Source organism: Bos mutus, chromosome 10, assembly GCF_027580195.1.
Source record: "Bos mutus isolate GX-2022 chromosome 10, NWIPB_WYAK_1.1, whole genome shotgun sequence".
NCBI lineage: Eukaryota > Metazoa > Chordata > Mammalia > Artiodactyla > Bovidae > Bos > Bos mutus.
In genome coordinates this window covers 60,040,117-60,057,255 of record NC_091626.1, presented here as the reverse complement: position 1 = coordinate 60,057,255, position 17,139 = coordinate 60,040,117, and the positions used below count along the sequence as shown (strand labels likewise).

The 17,139-nt window shown below is 35.3% G+C and overlaps 1 protein-coding gene across 1 annotated transcript in view; it reads left to right on the top strand.

The window, feature by feature from the left end:
• The window catches only part of VPS13C (vacuolar protein sorting 13 homolog C), a 184,273-nt gene that overhangs the window by 125,874 nt on the left and 41,260 nt on the right, over window positions 1–17,139 (top strand). The window contains 12 exon segments of the mRNA XM_070378006.1: window positions 773–1,002; window positions 2,540–2,632; window positions 4,945–5,310; window positions 5,692–5,778; window positions 7,423–7,578; window positions 7,750–8,014; window positions 8,626–8,786; window positions 10,073–10,194; window positions 10,697–10,991; window positions 13,297–13,686; window positions 15,095–15,199; window positions 15,929–16,093. Coding sequence (XP_070234107.1) covers window positions 773–1,002; window positions 2,540–2,632; window positions 4,945–5,310; window positions 5,692–5,778; window positions 7,423–7,578; window positions 7,750–8,014; window positions 8,626–8,786; window positions 10,073–10,194; window positions 10,697–10,991; window positions 13,297–13,686; window positions 15,095–15,199; window positions 15,929–16,093 — 2,435 coding nt within the window.

Here is a 17,139-nt window from a genome sequence, read left to right as displayed (position 1 = left end):
TGGACAGAGAAGCCTGGTGGGCTACTCTGTCAAAGAGAGTCAAACACAACTTAGCGACTAAACAACAGGAATAGAAATGTGTATTGGATCAGGGGCCAAGAAGCCTGTGCTCTGGTTCCAGCTCTGCCATTAACATTTCTTTTCTCTGTTAAATTGTAATTGTCTAAGGTCATGCATATTTCTCTCTAATGTGCAATTGAGCAGTATTGGAAAACTGCTGTTCACTGGCAAGGTCAGAATTTTATTTTTCCATTTGCCTTTCTTAAACAGTAGGCATATGATATCTCTGTATTCATATATACATGTAATGTATTTATACTATAGATTGTATGACACTGACTATATACGTTAGGGTAAAATCAAAGTAAACAAGTAAAGTGGTCTGTGTGCTTTTAGCAGGTCTCTTGTCTTCTTCCTGATGTTCCCCTCACCTGTTTTCCCTTCCCTGCTCTTGCAGCATACATAGTACACACTCCGATGTATATACATGCATTGCATATATGCATTAATTCTAACAAAAAGAACTTCAAGACTATTTCTGTTAGGTCAAAGTCTTAAAACAGGGATCAAGATTGCATTATCCCACATAATCAGCATTAGTTAATAATTATTTATGGTTAGTCCTAACCAATCAGTTATTTATATTGTTACTTTCACCATATCCCTAACAGCAGGATATTAGAAGCAGTGTAGAAACTTACAGATAACATATACACAAGTGACAAGATTTACTTTACTAGAACTTTTATGGTTCCCGTTTATGTTTCTTCAGATGACTCTCTAAGACCAAATATGATTTTAAATGCCAAGATCACGGATCCAGAAGTGGTTTTTGTTGCCAACCTGACAAAGGCTGATGCTCCTGCTCTAACAGCTTCATTCCAGTGTGACTTCTTTCTATCAACATCCAAACTTGAACAGATAATGACAGCTTCTCTGGGAGATCTTAAAGTGCTTGCTTGCCCTTTTCTCAGAGAAAAGAGAGGAAAAAATATTACCACAGTAAGAATGACTTTATATCCTAAGCTTGAATTGAAGGATGGCAGAAATGGTTGATTCATAGAATCCTAAAATATGAGGGCTCTATATTTACTCCAGCTTGAGATGATACAGTTAAAGATGTTGAATTCCAAAGATGTTAAATGATTTACCCATGTTTGTAGTGACAGAACTATAGACTATTTCCAGACTTATTTTCATTATACCATCTTTTGCTGAACAGTATTTGAATTTTAGTACATACAAATCAATATTCCGTTTCAACTGTTGCTTTTTTTCACCACTATATATCCAATGAATGACTGAGTGGATGAATGAACCAAACATTCAGTGGAGTCACATGCCCAAAAGAGATTGTTTTTCTTTATTACAAATTAACTTCAATGGTGCTTTCACATTACTGTCAAAAAATGTGATTTTGGTTAAATGAATTAACTATCACACCATTTGGTTTTTAATATTAAATTGATTATTTTATGTTAAAGAGCATCATTATATAATGTGACTTATTTGCAGTGTTATTTTAAGTTTACAAAAAAATGGATGGATAAAGTGACTTGTGTAAAGAAATACAGTGCTGAGCTTAATCTGTACGTTATCATGAAACATTCTTAAGTGGGATCGTCTTGACATGTCACAGAAAGTTTATATTAATCATTTCTATTTAAAGCTCATCCTAATTTTTTAAAAATGAAAGCTGTTTAGTATTAATTCCCTCATTCAGTTCAGATGCATTTTATTTGTTTCTTTAAAGATATTTAACAATATAGGCCTCATAGTTTTAATAAATCATTGAATTTGAAGATTTGCAATCTGTTCTAATAAGGACTTACAGGAAATTCAAGACTGACCTGTTGTTAATCATTGGGAAACTGTTCATTTACCTACCTTACCAAATAGTCTTTTTTTAATAAAAACGTTAACAGAACTATTTATTTAGAATAACAATTTCTAGTAATTTTGTGATCATAAAAATTATAATGAAATACCTTTTTCATTTACCTCTTTGCAAATGTAAGACCTTGCTTAGCTCATTTTTATAAATATCTTTAAAGTATATTTTACACAGGACATCATTTAAAAGATATTTTGGGCTTCCCTGGTGGCTCATACGGTAAAGAATCTGCCTGCAATGCAGGACATCTGGGTTCGATTCCTGGGTTGGGAAGATCCCCTGGAGAAGGGAACAGCTGTCCACTCCAGTATTCTAGCCTGGAGAATGCCATAGACAGAGGAGCCTGGTGGCTACAGTCCATGGGGTTGCAGAGAGTTAGACACAACTGAATGAGTTTCATTTAAAAGATATTTTAGACTTCTGCTAGTAAATGTGCATTACTACCTAAGAATTTGGCATGAAGGAATTCGTCACAACTGCTGAAAGTCCTTTACTGTGATCGTAGACTTGCCATAGTTTGGAAGAGCCCTCATGAGAGGTTTTCAGATAATTTAATTTGCTTTTCCTTTTAGTAATAGGCGATAGTTAAAGATCTCAAATTAAGTAAGACGTGTCCTTAAGTAAATTTCACTTATCTGTTTGTAGGTCTTACAGCCCTGTTCTCTATTTATGAAAAAATATACACAGACATCAGGAAAAGAAAATATAGATATTAAAGTTGAAGAATTTATAATTAAGGTTAGTGCCTATCATATTATTTGGGTGAAAATCAATTTTTCTTTTTCTTATCTTTTGATTTGTCTCATGTTTAGAGCATTATGCTAGTCACATATTTAGTAATCAGTAAATACCCCTAATCCGTTTTTCTTTAATGCAAATGTTTGTTTCTGTTTTCTTTGAAAGACTGCAGTTGACCCTTGAGCAATGTGGGGATTAGGAGTGCTTAACTTTATAGTCAAAGACCCTGATATTGGGAAAGATTGAAGGTGGGAGGAGTAGGGGACGACAGAGGATGAGATGGTTGGATGGCATCACCGACTCGATGGACATGAATTTGAGTAAACTCCCAGAGCTGGTGATGGACAGTGAGGCCTGGCGTGCTGCGGTCCACGGGATCGCAAACAGTCAGATATGACTGAGCGACTGAACTGAACTGAACTTTATAGTCAGGCCTCGGTACATGCAGTTCCTCAGATTTTCCATGTCTGAGGTTCTAAATCTGTAGATGCAAATAGTGTAGTCCATAGTATTTGCTATTGAAAATTGGCATATTTAAGTGGACCCTCATGGTTCAGATTCATGTTGTTCAGGGTGAGCTATACTTTTAAATGTATACAGATGGTCAGGATAATTTTTATCTAGTATATTTGCTTGTGTGTTGGAGATTGGGTTTAGGTGGGAAGAACAGAGATGAAGGGGAAAGAGAAGGAAAGGATGGAAAAATGAAGTTGCTGTTATTTTATTTACAGTGTTATTTTTAGGCTTTTATTTGGGGTGCTGTTTGGTTGAATTTAATATTTATGTAATTAAATGTTTTATATGTCTTATAAAATATTTTAATGACATGTATGCTAGAAATAAAGTATTAGAATTTTTTTATCTCTTACCTTTGAAGTATTGAAAAAACAATCTGTTCTCCAGTGCCTTTCACATTCTCTAAGTATGACCTCTTGGTCAATTACAAATGAAACATACAGAATACTTTATAAAATCTGTTTCTCTCTCTGTTCAAGGGACACAAAATTGAGGTGGTTAATAGCAATTCTGATAGTAGCTTTATTATTTAGGTAAATAGTGAATAGTGAATAAACCAAGGTTCAAAATAATGTCATTTGAATTACCATGTAAATAACAATTCAGTTTTCTCTCAGTGTAGTTGGTCTTGGGTGGTATTTTGTTGAGACTACACTACTAAATGGGGAGAAAACTTGAATTTGTATGCACTTTGTCTGAGACACTGGGTTAAGATGCTGAGGGACTGTTTTTCCATGTATATCACTTTACTTATATATATATATATATATATATATGTATATAGGTCCAGGTTTGAAAACTCCTTTAAGGTCTTGAAGGGGTGATCCCAAATGTCTGGGGAGAATGGTATGGTGGAGTTGGGACTAAGAGGACTAGTTATAGGTTACATTAACAAGGCAAGGCAAAAAAGGATTTGGTTGACAGATAAGTTTGGGAAGCACTACATACTGGATCCTTCTTTTGGTGATGTAATCATATTTCTTTAGCATATTAAATAAGTAAGGATTGTAAGAAGTGAACATTGAAACGATCCACTTAACTTATTGCTCAAACTTTGGAAAGTCATGGGTAACTAATTGATGAGGCGTCAGGTCACAAAGAGGTTTGTGTCCTTAAAGAGAGATCTAATCTTATCCTGAAAGCGAGGGGGAGTTGTTGAAGATTTTATTAAGCATAGGAATGACATGTTCAGGTTTGGGTTTTAGAAAAATCATGTGGAGGGTGGGCTGAGATGGTGTTCACCAGGCATGGAAGACATCATCATGGAAGATGTAAGAACTAAGGCACAGTGATTCGAATGAAGAGGTGAGCAAAGAAACTGTCCAAAGATGGTAGGAGGTGGACTCTTCATGTCTTCGTGTGAAAGGGGTTCCATGGTGAGTCTCAGGTTTCCTGTTTCAGTGAGACCAGTGAAAACCATGTGTGTATATCTTGGTGAGGATCACGCAGTTGGTTTAGTTAATGCAGCTGGTTGAAAAATTCAGTTACCCTTCTGCATTTTTCTCTTCACATAATACTATTTGCCTCTGAATTAATTGATTTAACTTTAGGTTTTGACAGTTGACATGCATGTTAGTTACTTAATTCTAGAACAAGTTGAGCAGAAATCACTGGTTTGAGGTCAGTTAACTGGACGTGTGATTTTGTGTGTGCTCTCTTTTGTATTCCTTAGTTATACAGTTGATATATTCAAATTTTAATTAGTTACTTAAATTTTTTTTTGTATTATGTATTCATTCTTCTCATCTGGGAAAGAATTTACTCTGAATTTTTTTCTGCTTTTTTTTTTTTTAAAGATTTCACCCATAATTCTTAATACCGTGATGACAATAATGGCTGCTATGTCCCCAAAGACAAAAGAAGATGAATCCAAAGATACATCTAAGGAAATGGAAAATCTCTGGGGCATCAAATCTATTAGTGATTGCAACTCTTGGTTTCTTGGTGTTGACATGGGCACAGAATTAACAGAAAGTTTCAGAGACGTTGAAAATCAGTCGATAGAGGAAAATTGTGCTGTTGTTGTCGAGTCAGTTCAAGTTACCTTAGAATGTGGCCTTGGGCATCGAACTGTACCTTTATTATTGGCAGAGTCTAAGTTTTCAGGAAATATTAAAAATTGGACTTCCCTAATGGCTGCTTCTGCTGACATGACATTAGAGGTATGACCACATTAATTATTACCTTCCTGCAGAGACAACTTCTTAAAAGTACAACTGATGAATTAAGAAGAGAGCTTTTTGTGTGTGCATGATCATAGCAAGTATACATATGAATAGATAATACAGTCTAATATTTAATTTGTTGATGTATAATACTGTTTATTTGGCCATCATTTTTAAAGGGTTCTTTTGCTAAATAATTTGTTTGTGAAGCCAAGAGAGTAGAATAAAATGCACCCTTTTTTATGTATATTCTTTGTGTCTTTAGGTATGTTTTTAAAATGGTTATTGACATATTACATTACTTAGTATTTTTATACTGGTTATGGAAATATGTAGTTAAAGTTTAAAGATTCTCATTATAATTCTGTGCCTTTCCAGGTTCATTATTACAATGAGACCCATGCTGTTTGGGAGCCACTGATTGAGAGAGTGGAGGAGAAAAGACCGTGGAATTTAAGCCTTGCTGTAAGGAAATCATAAAATATCATTGTGCACATTAATTTATATATATTCTTTTAAAAGGTTCAGAGATTCTTAAGATGTAGTCCAGGATCGTTGAGACCCTTTTAGAGGATACTGGGATCAAAATTCTTTTCATAATAACATCCAGTCATTGTATATCATTTTCATTCTCATTCTCTCATAAGCAAACAGTGGAATTTCCCAAAGAACATGTAATTTTGCAACAGATTGTATACAGAATTAGAAATGAGAGACCACCTGTCTTCTATTTTTTTTTAACTTTTTATTTTGTATTGGGGTATAGCCAATTAACAATGTTGTGATAATTTCAGGTGAATAGCAAAGGGACTCAGCCATACGCATGCATGTATTCATTCTCCCTCAAACTCCCCTCCCATCCAAGCTGCCACATAACATTGAGTACAGTTCCATGTGGTAGGTACAGTAGGTCCTTGTTGATTATCCATTTTGACTATCCACCTGTCTTCTCCTAAGGTTTGCACTAAAGAGATTTGTAAATGCCCTTCTCACTATGTATTTTTAACAGTTATTTTTCATTAAAATATTATTAACATGTAATTGTTAGTTTTAAATGAATATTTAAAAATTTCTCAGCTTTTAGTTTTTTAGAATCAATTGACATGAGTGTGAGCAAACTCCAGGAGATAGTGAAGGGCAGGGAAGACTGGTGTACTACAGCCCATGGGGTTACAAAGAGTCAGACATGACTGAGTGACTGAGTAGCAACAACAGCTTTAGTTTCTCATAGAGTACATACTGATAGATAATAACCCACATAAATGAATCTCTTTAGGATTCAATCATTTTAAGACACTGAAAGACTCAAGAACTGCTCTTCTGGCTCATGAATTCTTTATGTTACCTCTTTATGGTACTTCTTGAAAACCCTTCAGAGTCCTAGATACTGAAGCTCGTCTTTCTAGATTAACAGGAACATACTTTTATACCCTTCACAAATGATCCCATCACATCTCTCTGGGGCAGCCTGACTCAAGTGTGAGGCATTGAAATTGGTTCAGCAATTTCTTATTTTAAAGATGAGCAGTCACTTAACCTATGTCCCCGATTTCCTCTCAGTAAAGTAGAAATAATATTTCTGACCTAGCCTTCTTTGGTATAGGTGGGCTAACAAAGAAAGTTTGATAAGATATTTGTAATGCCTTTAGAATAAAAGCTATGATGGAGTCTGATGACTGATTGGAAGCTTATTGTATTACTTATTTATAGGTATTACTGGTAAAAAGTAGAAAAAATTCCAGGTGTTACTTCCAGTGCCGATAAGTTTAGATTTCAGTGTCCTCTTAGAGTGTTCAGTAGCATAAAATGAGCAATTAGTCAGATGACTCTAGGTAAATAGCTTTCTGTAGAGAATAGACTGGAGACAACTATCATAACTTCCTTGGAGTGCTTCCATGGCGCAGTTGTAAACATTTCCCTACGTGTGGATTACACACTGAAAGAAAGAATGTTGATCTGTGCTAAGTCAAGGTGAAGCACTGAATATGTTTGAGAATTTTGAGGAGCCTTGATATTAAGTGACAAAGTTAGAAGAATTTAACTCTATCAAGAGTATTGTAATTTTATTATTCATTGGCTGATAAATTTGTTATGTATTTACCCTCATAGGTAAAGAAGAATCCAGTCCAAGATAAAACTTTGATGCCAGGAGATGATTTTATTGCAGTTCCTGAGCCACAGACAGAAATTGATATTTCTTCAGGAGATACAATGAATATAACAATATCCAAAAGCTGTCTTAATGTTTTCAACAATTTAGCAAAAGTATGTTTAATTCTTGGTTGCAGTATGTCAAATGGAATTTAAATTGAAACATGCGTGTTATTTTTGTGTGTCATCCGCATTAGTTTCTAAAAAACATGTAGTCATAATTTAGTTTTTTAAAAAAACTTGTAGTTTGCAAATATTTAACTGTGATGTTGTGTTCCTTTTCAGGGTTTTTCAGAGGGCACTGCTTCTACTTTTGACTACTCTTTAAAAGACAGGGCTCCTTTTACAGTAACAAATTCTGTAGGTGTTCCCATTAAGGTGCAGCCCAATCATAATCTCAGAGTGATGGGCTGCCCTGAGAAAAGTGATGTGTGTGATGTTGATGCTGGTCAGATTCTGGAATTGGAATACGCCACTATGGAACCTTCACGTCAAGGGAAACTGTCTATACTCAGCCGTCAAGAGAGCTCCCTCTTCTCTTTGACCTTTGGTATGCTGTATTATTTTATTTTTAAGGGAATCTTTAGAAGTACTGATATCAGCTTATTTTTGGTAAAATATGGAAAAATATTTTGCTGCAGATTTCAAAAGGCTTGAAACAGTTGACAAACTTTTGTTTTCTTTCTCTAAACTTGAGAAAATTAAACTTGATTAATTTAAAAATTACCTTAAAGAGCTAAATTATCTCTATACGCTTAAATAGTGCAGTATGCCATATGCTTCAGAAAGGACGGGAGTTCACTGAGGAGTGAAAGTAACTACATTCAGATGTCTCAGAATGTTGACAGTAATTATCACCATTTCAGAAAACAAGATGATTTTTATTGTTTTATAGAGTTGGGAAAGTAAGGAACGAACTGGGTCTTGTTTGTTTTAATACATACAAAACCTCCACCTCAGAGAAATCGTTTTGGGTCAGAAAATGTTATAACAATAAATAGTTTCCTTTCTTTGTTAGCTCCTGTGTCTTAGACAAGAATTTTGTGTAGTCATCATTTCTAGTCATGAGGAAGGATACGCTTGTTGTTATTTTGAGGTGCTGCTGTTGATTCTGTCTTATAAAAGTTTGCGTAAATTAGTATTTGGAATGCTCTGCCTTAGCACCTCATGGATATACAGAAGTAACCAAAGTCCCAATTGCCAGACCTGGACGGCGGCTGTATAACGTATGGAATCCTAATACCAGTCATTTTGACTCACTCGTGGTACAAATTGACGCAACTGAAGGGAATAAAGTAATTACTGTTCGTTCTCCTCTCCAGGTAATGCATTAAGTGAATTGTATTCCTTTTAGTATATCAAGAAATACTAAATCACTTGGCTGACCATGGGAATATAATAAAACTTCATTTTATTATAGATCATTACTGATTTTCAGAAATAAATAATAGTTTAAATTGGCTGCTGTTTCCTGTCCAACTTACTTTTGTAACATTCTTCATTTTAAATATCTCATAAAATGCTCTTGTTAGTTTAAAGTCGATTATTGTTGTCTCCTGGGTTTAAAATTAATGAAACGTTTTATCTATTCCTTGGAAGATTCAAAACTGAGGAGTATGGTAGTAATAGCTGGTAGTCAAATAAGATTACATTCCATTCTCTTTGTATTGCATTTTTCAAGTATGTGTGAAGGAATATTGGAATGATCTTCCCCAAAAAAATAATTTAGCATGTTAACCTGTATAAATATTTTTTTCACTTTTAAGACTATTGATTTTTCTTTTTCTGTGTGTTATAACAGATTTCAGCATATGATCAGCAAAAGAACATTTCTTCTTACCTAGAAAATTAGGTGAAAATGAAAGGATTTCAAGTTCTGGTCCTTCTTGCCTCTCAGTTTGCTATTAGGTCCTACCTATATTACATTATGGAGAAGGCAATGGCACCCTACTCCAATACTCTTGCCTGAAAAATCCCATGGATGGAGGAGCCTAGTAGGCTGCAGTCCATGGGGTCGCTGAGTCGGACACGACTGAGCGACTTCACTTTCACTTCTCACTTTCATGCATTGGAGAAGGAAATGACAACCCACTCCAGTGTTCTTGCCTGGAGAATCCCAGGGACGGGGGAGCCTGGTGGGCTGCCATCTGTGGGGTTGCACAGAGTCAGACATGACTGAAGCGACTTAGCAGCAGCAGCATATTACATTGAAGTTAAGGAAGAACTATACCATGTTTATTTACCTCATTTTTCCTTTGCTATCCTTTTGTGTTTAGTCATATAGTACTTTGAGAAAAGGTTATAATGAAGAAAATATTATGGCTGAAGTCTTCAAAGATTAATACATATTTGAAAGATTATAATGTATACTAAAATTCAGCATGTAATATGTGAACATGTGAATATCGTAATAATTCTTAGCTTCCATTTAACAGCAAGTTTCAGATATATAGCACTTAAATAAATAAAAGTTTTCAATTACCATAAAAATATCTTCCAATTTTGGGCTTGCAGTTTTTTAGATCTAAATGTAATTGTGTGCGGCTCACAGTTTTCTTTTTGAATGTCTACATCTTTTTAAACAACTTGTATGTTTTTTGTCCAACAGATTAAAAACCATTTTTCTATTGCTTTCATCATCTATAAATATGTTAAGAATGTGAAGCTGTTGGAGCGCATTGGAATAGCCAGACCTGAAGAGGAGTTCCATGTTCCTTTAGATTCATATAGGTAGATACTTCCTTGAATATATTAAACTATGAAAGATTCATTATGTATATTTTTAATTCTGTGAATTAGCAACTATATTCTGGGAAAAAAATAAAACATCTGTATTCTACAATAACAATAATTCTTACTATCTAAAGATCTATAAAATCCAATTTTAAGACATATGGAGAAATATATTTAATTATTATTGAATTTGCCAAATGAAACTTTTTCATTTGTGTATTTGATGTTTCAGAATTTTATAAGACTTATTAGATTGTCTTTGTATTTGATATTAACTTTTTTTTTAGTTGTCATTTTTTACAGAGTAGTTTTTCTCAGAAGGTGCCTCCATGAGTCAGCTGTGTGACTTTGGGCAAGTTTCTTAACTTTTCTTAGCTTTGTTTTTCTTATCTATAGAAATAGGGATAAGAGTATTTGTCTTGTAGAGTCATCAAGAAGAGTTAGTTGAATTCTTAAGTTCTCAGTAAAAAATTTTTTCCCTCTCTGTTTTTTCCTTTAGATGTCAGTTGTTCATTCAGCCAGCTGGTATCTTAGAGAATCAGTACAAAGAATCCACCACTTATATTTCCTGGAAGGAAGAGCTTCATCGGAGCAAAGAAGTCAGATGCATGCTGCAGTGTCCATCAACAGAAATGAACTTCTTACCTCTCATAGTCAACACAGTTGCTGTGCCTGATGAATTGAGCTATATAAGTGCACAGGGGGAAGACTGGGATCCCGCTTACATCATTCACCTTTACCCTACTGTCACCTTGCGAAATTTTCTCCCATATTCTCTAAGATACTTACTTGAGGTATGTCTTTTGCATTTTTTAAAAATTCTATTTGCTTTACAATATTGTATTGGTTTCTGCCATACATCAACATGCATCAGCCACAAGTATACATATATGCCCCCTGTTTTGCATTTTGTTTGACTTTTATTATTGCATGGAGTGAATTCTTTTTTTAATGGTATTTTTGTTGAGTATTTATGTGATTTATGTGATTATGTATTTATGTGATTACATCACATACTTGTAATGCATTAATAGTAATAATAATAGCAAAAATTGGCATGGCATCTACTTTGTGCCAGCCACTAGTTCATGTGTTTTACATGCATTATTTAGTCCAAACAATAACTTACCAAAGAAGTTGCTATTATTTGACCCATTTTACACATAAGGAAACTGAGTCACAGCGGGGTTAAGTGCCAGGCTCAGAATCCCGCATCTAATAAATGGTAGAACTGAGATTTGAACCGAAGCAATGTGATTCCTTGTTCTTCACCACTGAACTCTGCTGCATCTGCTATAAATTAATACTTGTATTTATCTCTTTATTATCTAAGTGCAGTTCTCTTAGCTAAAGTACAGGAAAGCACCAGTGAGAAAATACTTCATCTTAATTTATTATGAAGTTAATCTTAAAGTTTTTTAAAGTGATGATTATTTAGTTCAGATTTATTTTAAAGTGATGATTATTTGGTTCAAGATGAACCAAAAAATAATTACTGTCTGTCCTAAGAAGTATTAGGGAACATTTTCTAGTAATGAAGTATAGTATATGCTTTTATTTTATTTTATTTTTTTAAAAGGCTTAAAATGTATTTTAATAAGTTCATGTTGCATTATTCATTTCTCAGAAAAACTTTAAAGGTATTAGGGACAAATCAAACATGGTACACCAATAAAAAATGCACAGCATAACTACCTAAGATAGACAAAGCTAAGAGCTACCATCTGACATTCAGCATACAGCAACCCTGTTCTCAAGATTGTACTAGGCCTATCAAGAAAGCTGTGAATGGCAACATCACAGACACAAAAGGGCCATTTCTGGGTTGTCCTTACCCAAGAAAAAGATGGAGGCAAGTTTAACACAAGAATTTTTAAAGATACACTAAATGAAAATCTCTAAGAGAAAATGTCTTCCTTGGGACATGAAAGGATAATATATGGGACATAACAGAACCGTATGTATGTTGTCTGTGACTTCTGTGGACATGTGCCTGAATTCCCACCTGGGAGTGATTGGAACAGTGGGGCCAAGGTCATTGGGGGATGTTTGGTTTTTGTGGTATATGTGGCAGGATCTCTGGGGTGAGACAGTGCACTAAGTCGTGTCCGACTCTTGCGACCCCATGGACTGTAGCCTGCCAGGCTCCTCTGTCTATGGGATTCTCCAGGCAAGAATACTGGAGTGGGTTGCCATTTCCTTCTCCATAGTATATGCTTTTAAATTTGTTCATGCCACAACATTTCAAAATACAAAAATCTGAAAAGTGTTTGGAACCTAAATTAATTTTCTTTATGTGACAGGAAGCCACCCTTGACTTGTGGAGACTAAAATTAATTAGATGACCTAGGTAGTATTTATTTAGTAAGCTCTTGCTCAGACAGTAAAGAGTCTGCCTGCAGCACAGCAGACCCAGGTTTGATCCCTGGGTCAGGAAGATCCCTTGGAGAAGGGAATGGCAACCCACTCCAGTATTCTTGCCTGAAAAAAAATCCCACGGGCAGAGGAGCCTGGCAGGCTATAGTCCATGGGGTTGCAAAGAGTTGGACACAACTGAGCTACTTCACTTTCATTTTCAAGTAATATTTATACAAGAGAAGCTGTTGGTAAGGAAGCCTAGTTTATTATATTGCCATTACTCATTTTTAAAGTAGTTCTACCTTAGATAGCTTGTCAGAATAGTTTGACATCACTTTCCTTGTTTTATTTGAATGAGAACCATTAAGTGTAGAATATGAATAAAGGATGAAGCTGAAGCACAGGCTGTTATGTGGCTCGTGTAAGGACATATCTCTTAATGGAAATAGCCAGTGTTCTTGAATCCAGCCTTAGATTCTTGACATGGGTCTGAGTTTTTCTCAAAACTAACAGCCATTGGCCGATGATAGCTGAATGACAACTTCTGCCTTTGGCTATGTTAGTGTTTTCTTTTTAGTCCTCAGTAATTGTTGGATATTCATAATATGTAAAGATGGTACCTTGAAGACTTCTCAGTTAATGTGAATCTGGTAGGTAATTTAGTATTTGTATAAGATGGGGAAGTTATTTCAGAGATTTTTTTTAAATTGGTAAGCAAATTTAGTTTTTGTTTGTTTTTAGGGAACAGCAGAAACTCATGAGCTGACCGAAGGCAGTACAGCCAATGTTCTACATTCGCGAATCAGTGGAGAAATAATGGAATTAGTTCTGGTGAAATATCAGGGCAAAAACTGGAATGGACATTTCCGTATATGCAGTACACTTCCCGAATTCTTCCTTGTGTGTTTTTCTTCTGACTCCGAAGAAACGTTGACAGTTGACCTGTCAATACATGTCAAGCGAATTGGCAGCCAGATGGAGCTCTCCATTTTCAGTCCCTACTGGCTAATCAACAAGACTTCTCGGGTTCTCCAGTATCGTGCAGAAGATACGCATGTGAAACATCCAGCTGATTTTAGGGATATTGTTTTATTCTCTTTCAAGAAGAAGAACATTTTTAGTAAAAATAAGGTACGTTTTTATCAATAAAACAAATTGTTCAGTGTCACTGGTATGCATTAGATCCAAGACTACTTTTAAGGAATACATGATTAAGTGGGTTATAAGGAACTAACAACAATAGTGTCCCAAGGCTGAGGTGTCTTTTTCTCCAGTGCCCCTAGAATTACTTCTGTTCTTGACATAGTGTCGAGTGGAAAGCTTGACTTTATGTAGGTTACCGGTGATGCAATGGCATTTCAAAAGAGAGAGCAGTTGAATTTGGTTTATTTTAACTGAGCCTCATATGTATGAAGGATTAAGGCGGGCCTTCAAGAGAAAAACAAAGCCTAAGGCCTGATCTGATCCTTTTTGCTCTGGTTGCTTCTTTCCTGTGCAAACTCACATCGTGATATTGCTTTTGTGTAGCTGCACCTGCTTAGAATGTCTTTTGCCCTATGCTTTCCCTGCCTGCTTCTTGTTTTCTCATTATCGCTGTTCATGCTTTGACATGCTGCTCCAGCCTGACATGTGTGAAAGATTTTCTGATCGTCTAAAGCAGAGCTAGATATCCCATGCGTGTTCTGTTAGAGCAGTGCTTCTCAGTCTCAATCTCAGTGTGTAACAGAGTCACCTAGAGGGCTTTGAAAACAGACTGCTGAGCCAGGCCCCCATAGTGCAGTTCAGTAGGTCTGAGTAGGGCCTGAGACCATACTTTGAGAACCTCTGTCATAAAGTGTTGATTAATGCTTGATATTGTACCTGTTTATGTGTCTGACCTTTGGTTGTACTCAGGTTTTTATCATCTGCTGGGTAGATGGAGGTTAATACAGGAGCAGAATTAGATCTCTTCTGTAAAACTTTACCTTTTCCCATAGCCATAAGTAAGCTTTTTATCCTGTCAGTTTGATAGGATTTTATCCCTCTTATGTGGCTGTTATCACACTGTCTTGCATTATAATTATTAGTGTGTATTTCCTGTCTCTTTTTAGTTGGAAACTTATTGAGGACAGGTATTGTGTCTTCCATTCTGCTTATCAAAACACTTTTCATTGTCTGCTGAATAATAAAAGCATAAATTTCCTGTGTGTGCTAAAAGTTTAAGAGTTCATTAGCTCTGTATAAAAAACCTAACACTGGAAAATATCACTTTACATTTTAATTCCTTCCTAAGTAACAGAAGGTCTCATTGGTACACATCTTTAAATTCATCATACTCATCACAGAGGTGAATGCAAAGGGAACTTTAGAGCTCTGCTTTTATTGTATTGTCTCCTAGAGTTCCTGTGGTTCTCTTACCCATTTGCAGCATGCCTTTGATAATACTTTTCTTTGTCTCATGTTATTAAATAAATTTCAGGTGGTCTAGCACCTATCCATCAAATAAAATTAGTACAGTGTTTTAGATTTCTTATATAATTGTCTGTGTTCTCTGGTGTAGGTACAGTTAAAAATTTCAACTAGTTCGTGGTCCAATGGTTTTTCATTGGATACAGTGGGAAGTTACGGATGTGTGAAGTGTCCCGCCAACAACATGGAATACCTGGTAGGTTTTGCTTGCTTATTTACCTCTGATTTCATTCACATTTTCTTCACTAAATAAGCTGGAAATCCTCAGGGGTATAGAAATGTGAATTCAGGGTATTACATGGAGGATGTCTACTATTACATTGTGTCTGTCTACTTAATTTCTAGTACAGTTAGTAGCAAAGCAAAGCCTAAATTTGTCAAAGTTTAAGACAGTGATTTGAATACATTTAAGGAAGGAATTTGGTAAATATTCAGAATTACTAGAATCCACATCCATACCACTCCCTGCCAAAAAGTCTTAAATCTTAAATTTCACTGCAACAATTTGAATAATCTGATACTAGTTCACTTGTTTTATTACTTCTTTAAAATTTTTATTTCATTTTATTGATAGCAGAGAGAATAAAGCAGCAAAGGAAACTGTACACTGATTTTAAAACAATTTATTTTGGAATGTGTAAAAGTAAAGGATTTTTAAAAATTAAGTTTGTTATTACAAGTCATCATTTGTTAAATTACTGATTGATATTTCTTGAATTGGTTTCTGCTGGTCCCAGACTAAGGAACTGAAATTTTTCTTCTTAGTGAGAAGATAGTCATGGAATATGGTTCTTTTTAGTTACTTTATTTTTTTAAGAAATCCTATTTTAAAATACTTGAAGAAGACTGTGAGTGAATAGCTGTGTGTGTTTCAAGGTGTGTAAAGTGGTGGGAAATGATAAACTTGTTTGTTTCCTTTCCACAGGTTGGTGTCAGCATCAAAATGAGCACTTTTAATCTTACACGAATAGTTACTTTGACTCCCTTTTATACCATTGAGAACAAGTCATCATTAGAACTAGAAGTTGGTGAAATTGCATCTGATGGCTCACTGCCAACTAGTAAATGGAACTATATTGCTTCTTCAGAGGTAATAATTTTCCTTTGATATAATTGGCTCCTAAAATGTACAAGTAAATATCGACATGTAAATAAGAATTATATATCTCTCTGTCATAATCACTTTGCTACCATATTTGTGTGTTAAACTATGACAGCCAGCTTAGAAAGACTTCCCTTTCATACTATAAGCATATGTTAAAAAGAAGAAAGAATTGTTGATAATATTTATCACTAGTCTAGACTGTTAACACTCATTTTATGGTTCTTCCTATGTGTATAAATGTGGATATGTACTGTAAAATGTACATATAAATAATGTACTATTCTGTCAGTAGTCAAGATAATGTCTTTATATTCAAGAAGCATCCAATCTTGGAAGGCTTAAGACTCTCTTAATACATAGAAGAAGATAATATATGGCAAGCTACTGGAGGCAGGTTACCTGGTCTTGTACTCCCACCTCTTAAAGAATTTTCCACAGTTTGTTGTGATCCGCAGAGACAAAGGCTTTGGCATAGTCAATGAAGCAGAAGTAGATGTTTTTCTGGAACTCTCTTGCTTTTTTGATGATCCAGCGGATGTTGGCAATTTGATCTCTGGTTCCTATGCCTTTTCTAAATCAACCTTGAACGTCTGGAAGTTCATGGTTCATGTACTGTTGAAGCTTGGCTTGGAGAATTTTTAGCATTACTTTGCTAGCGTGTGAGATGAGTGCAATTGTATGGTAGTTTGAACATTCTTTGGCATGGCCTTTCTTTGGGGTTGGAATGAAAACTGACCTATTACAGTCCTGTGGCCCCTGCTGAGTTTTCCAAATTTGCTGGCATATTGAGTGCAGCACTTTCACAGCATCATCTTTTAGGATTTGAAATAGCTCAACTAGAATTCCATCACCTCCGCTAGCTTTGTTCCTAGTGATGCTTCCTAAGGCCCACTTGACGAAGCAACAGTTATAACCGGACATGGAACTACAGACTGTTTCCAGATTGGGAAAGGAGTGCACCAAGGCTGTATATTGTCACCCTGCTCATTTAACTTATTTGCAGAGTACATCATGAAAAACGCTGGGCTGGA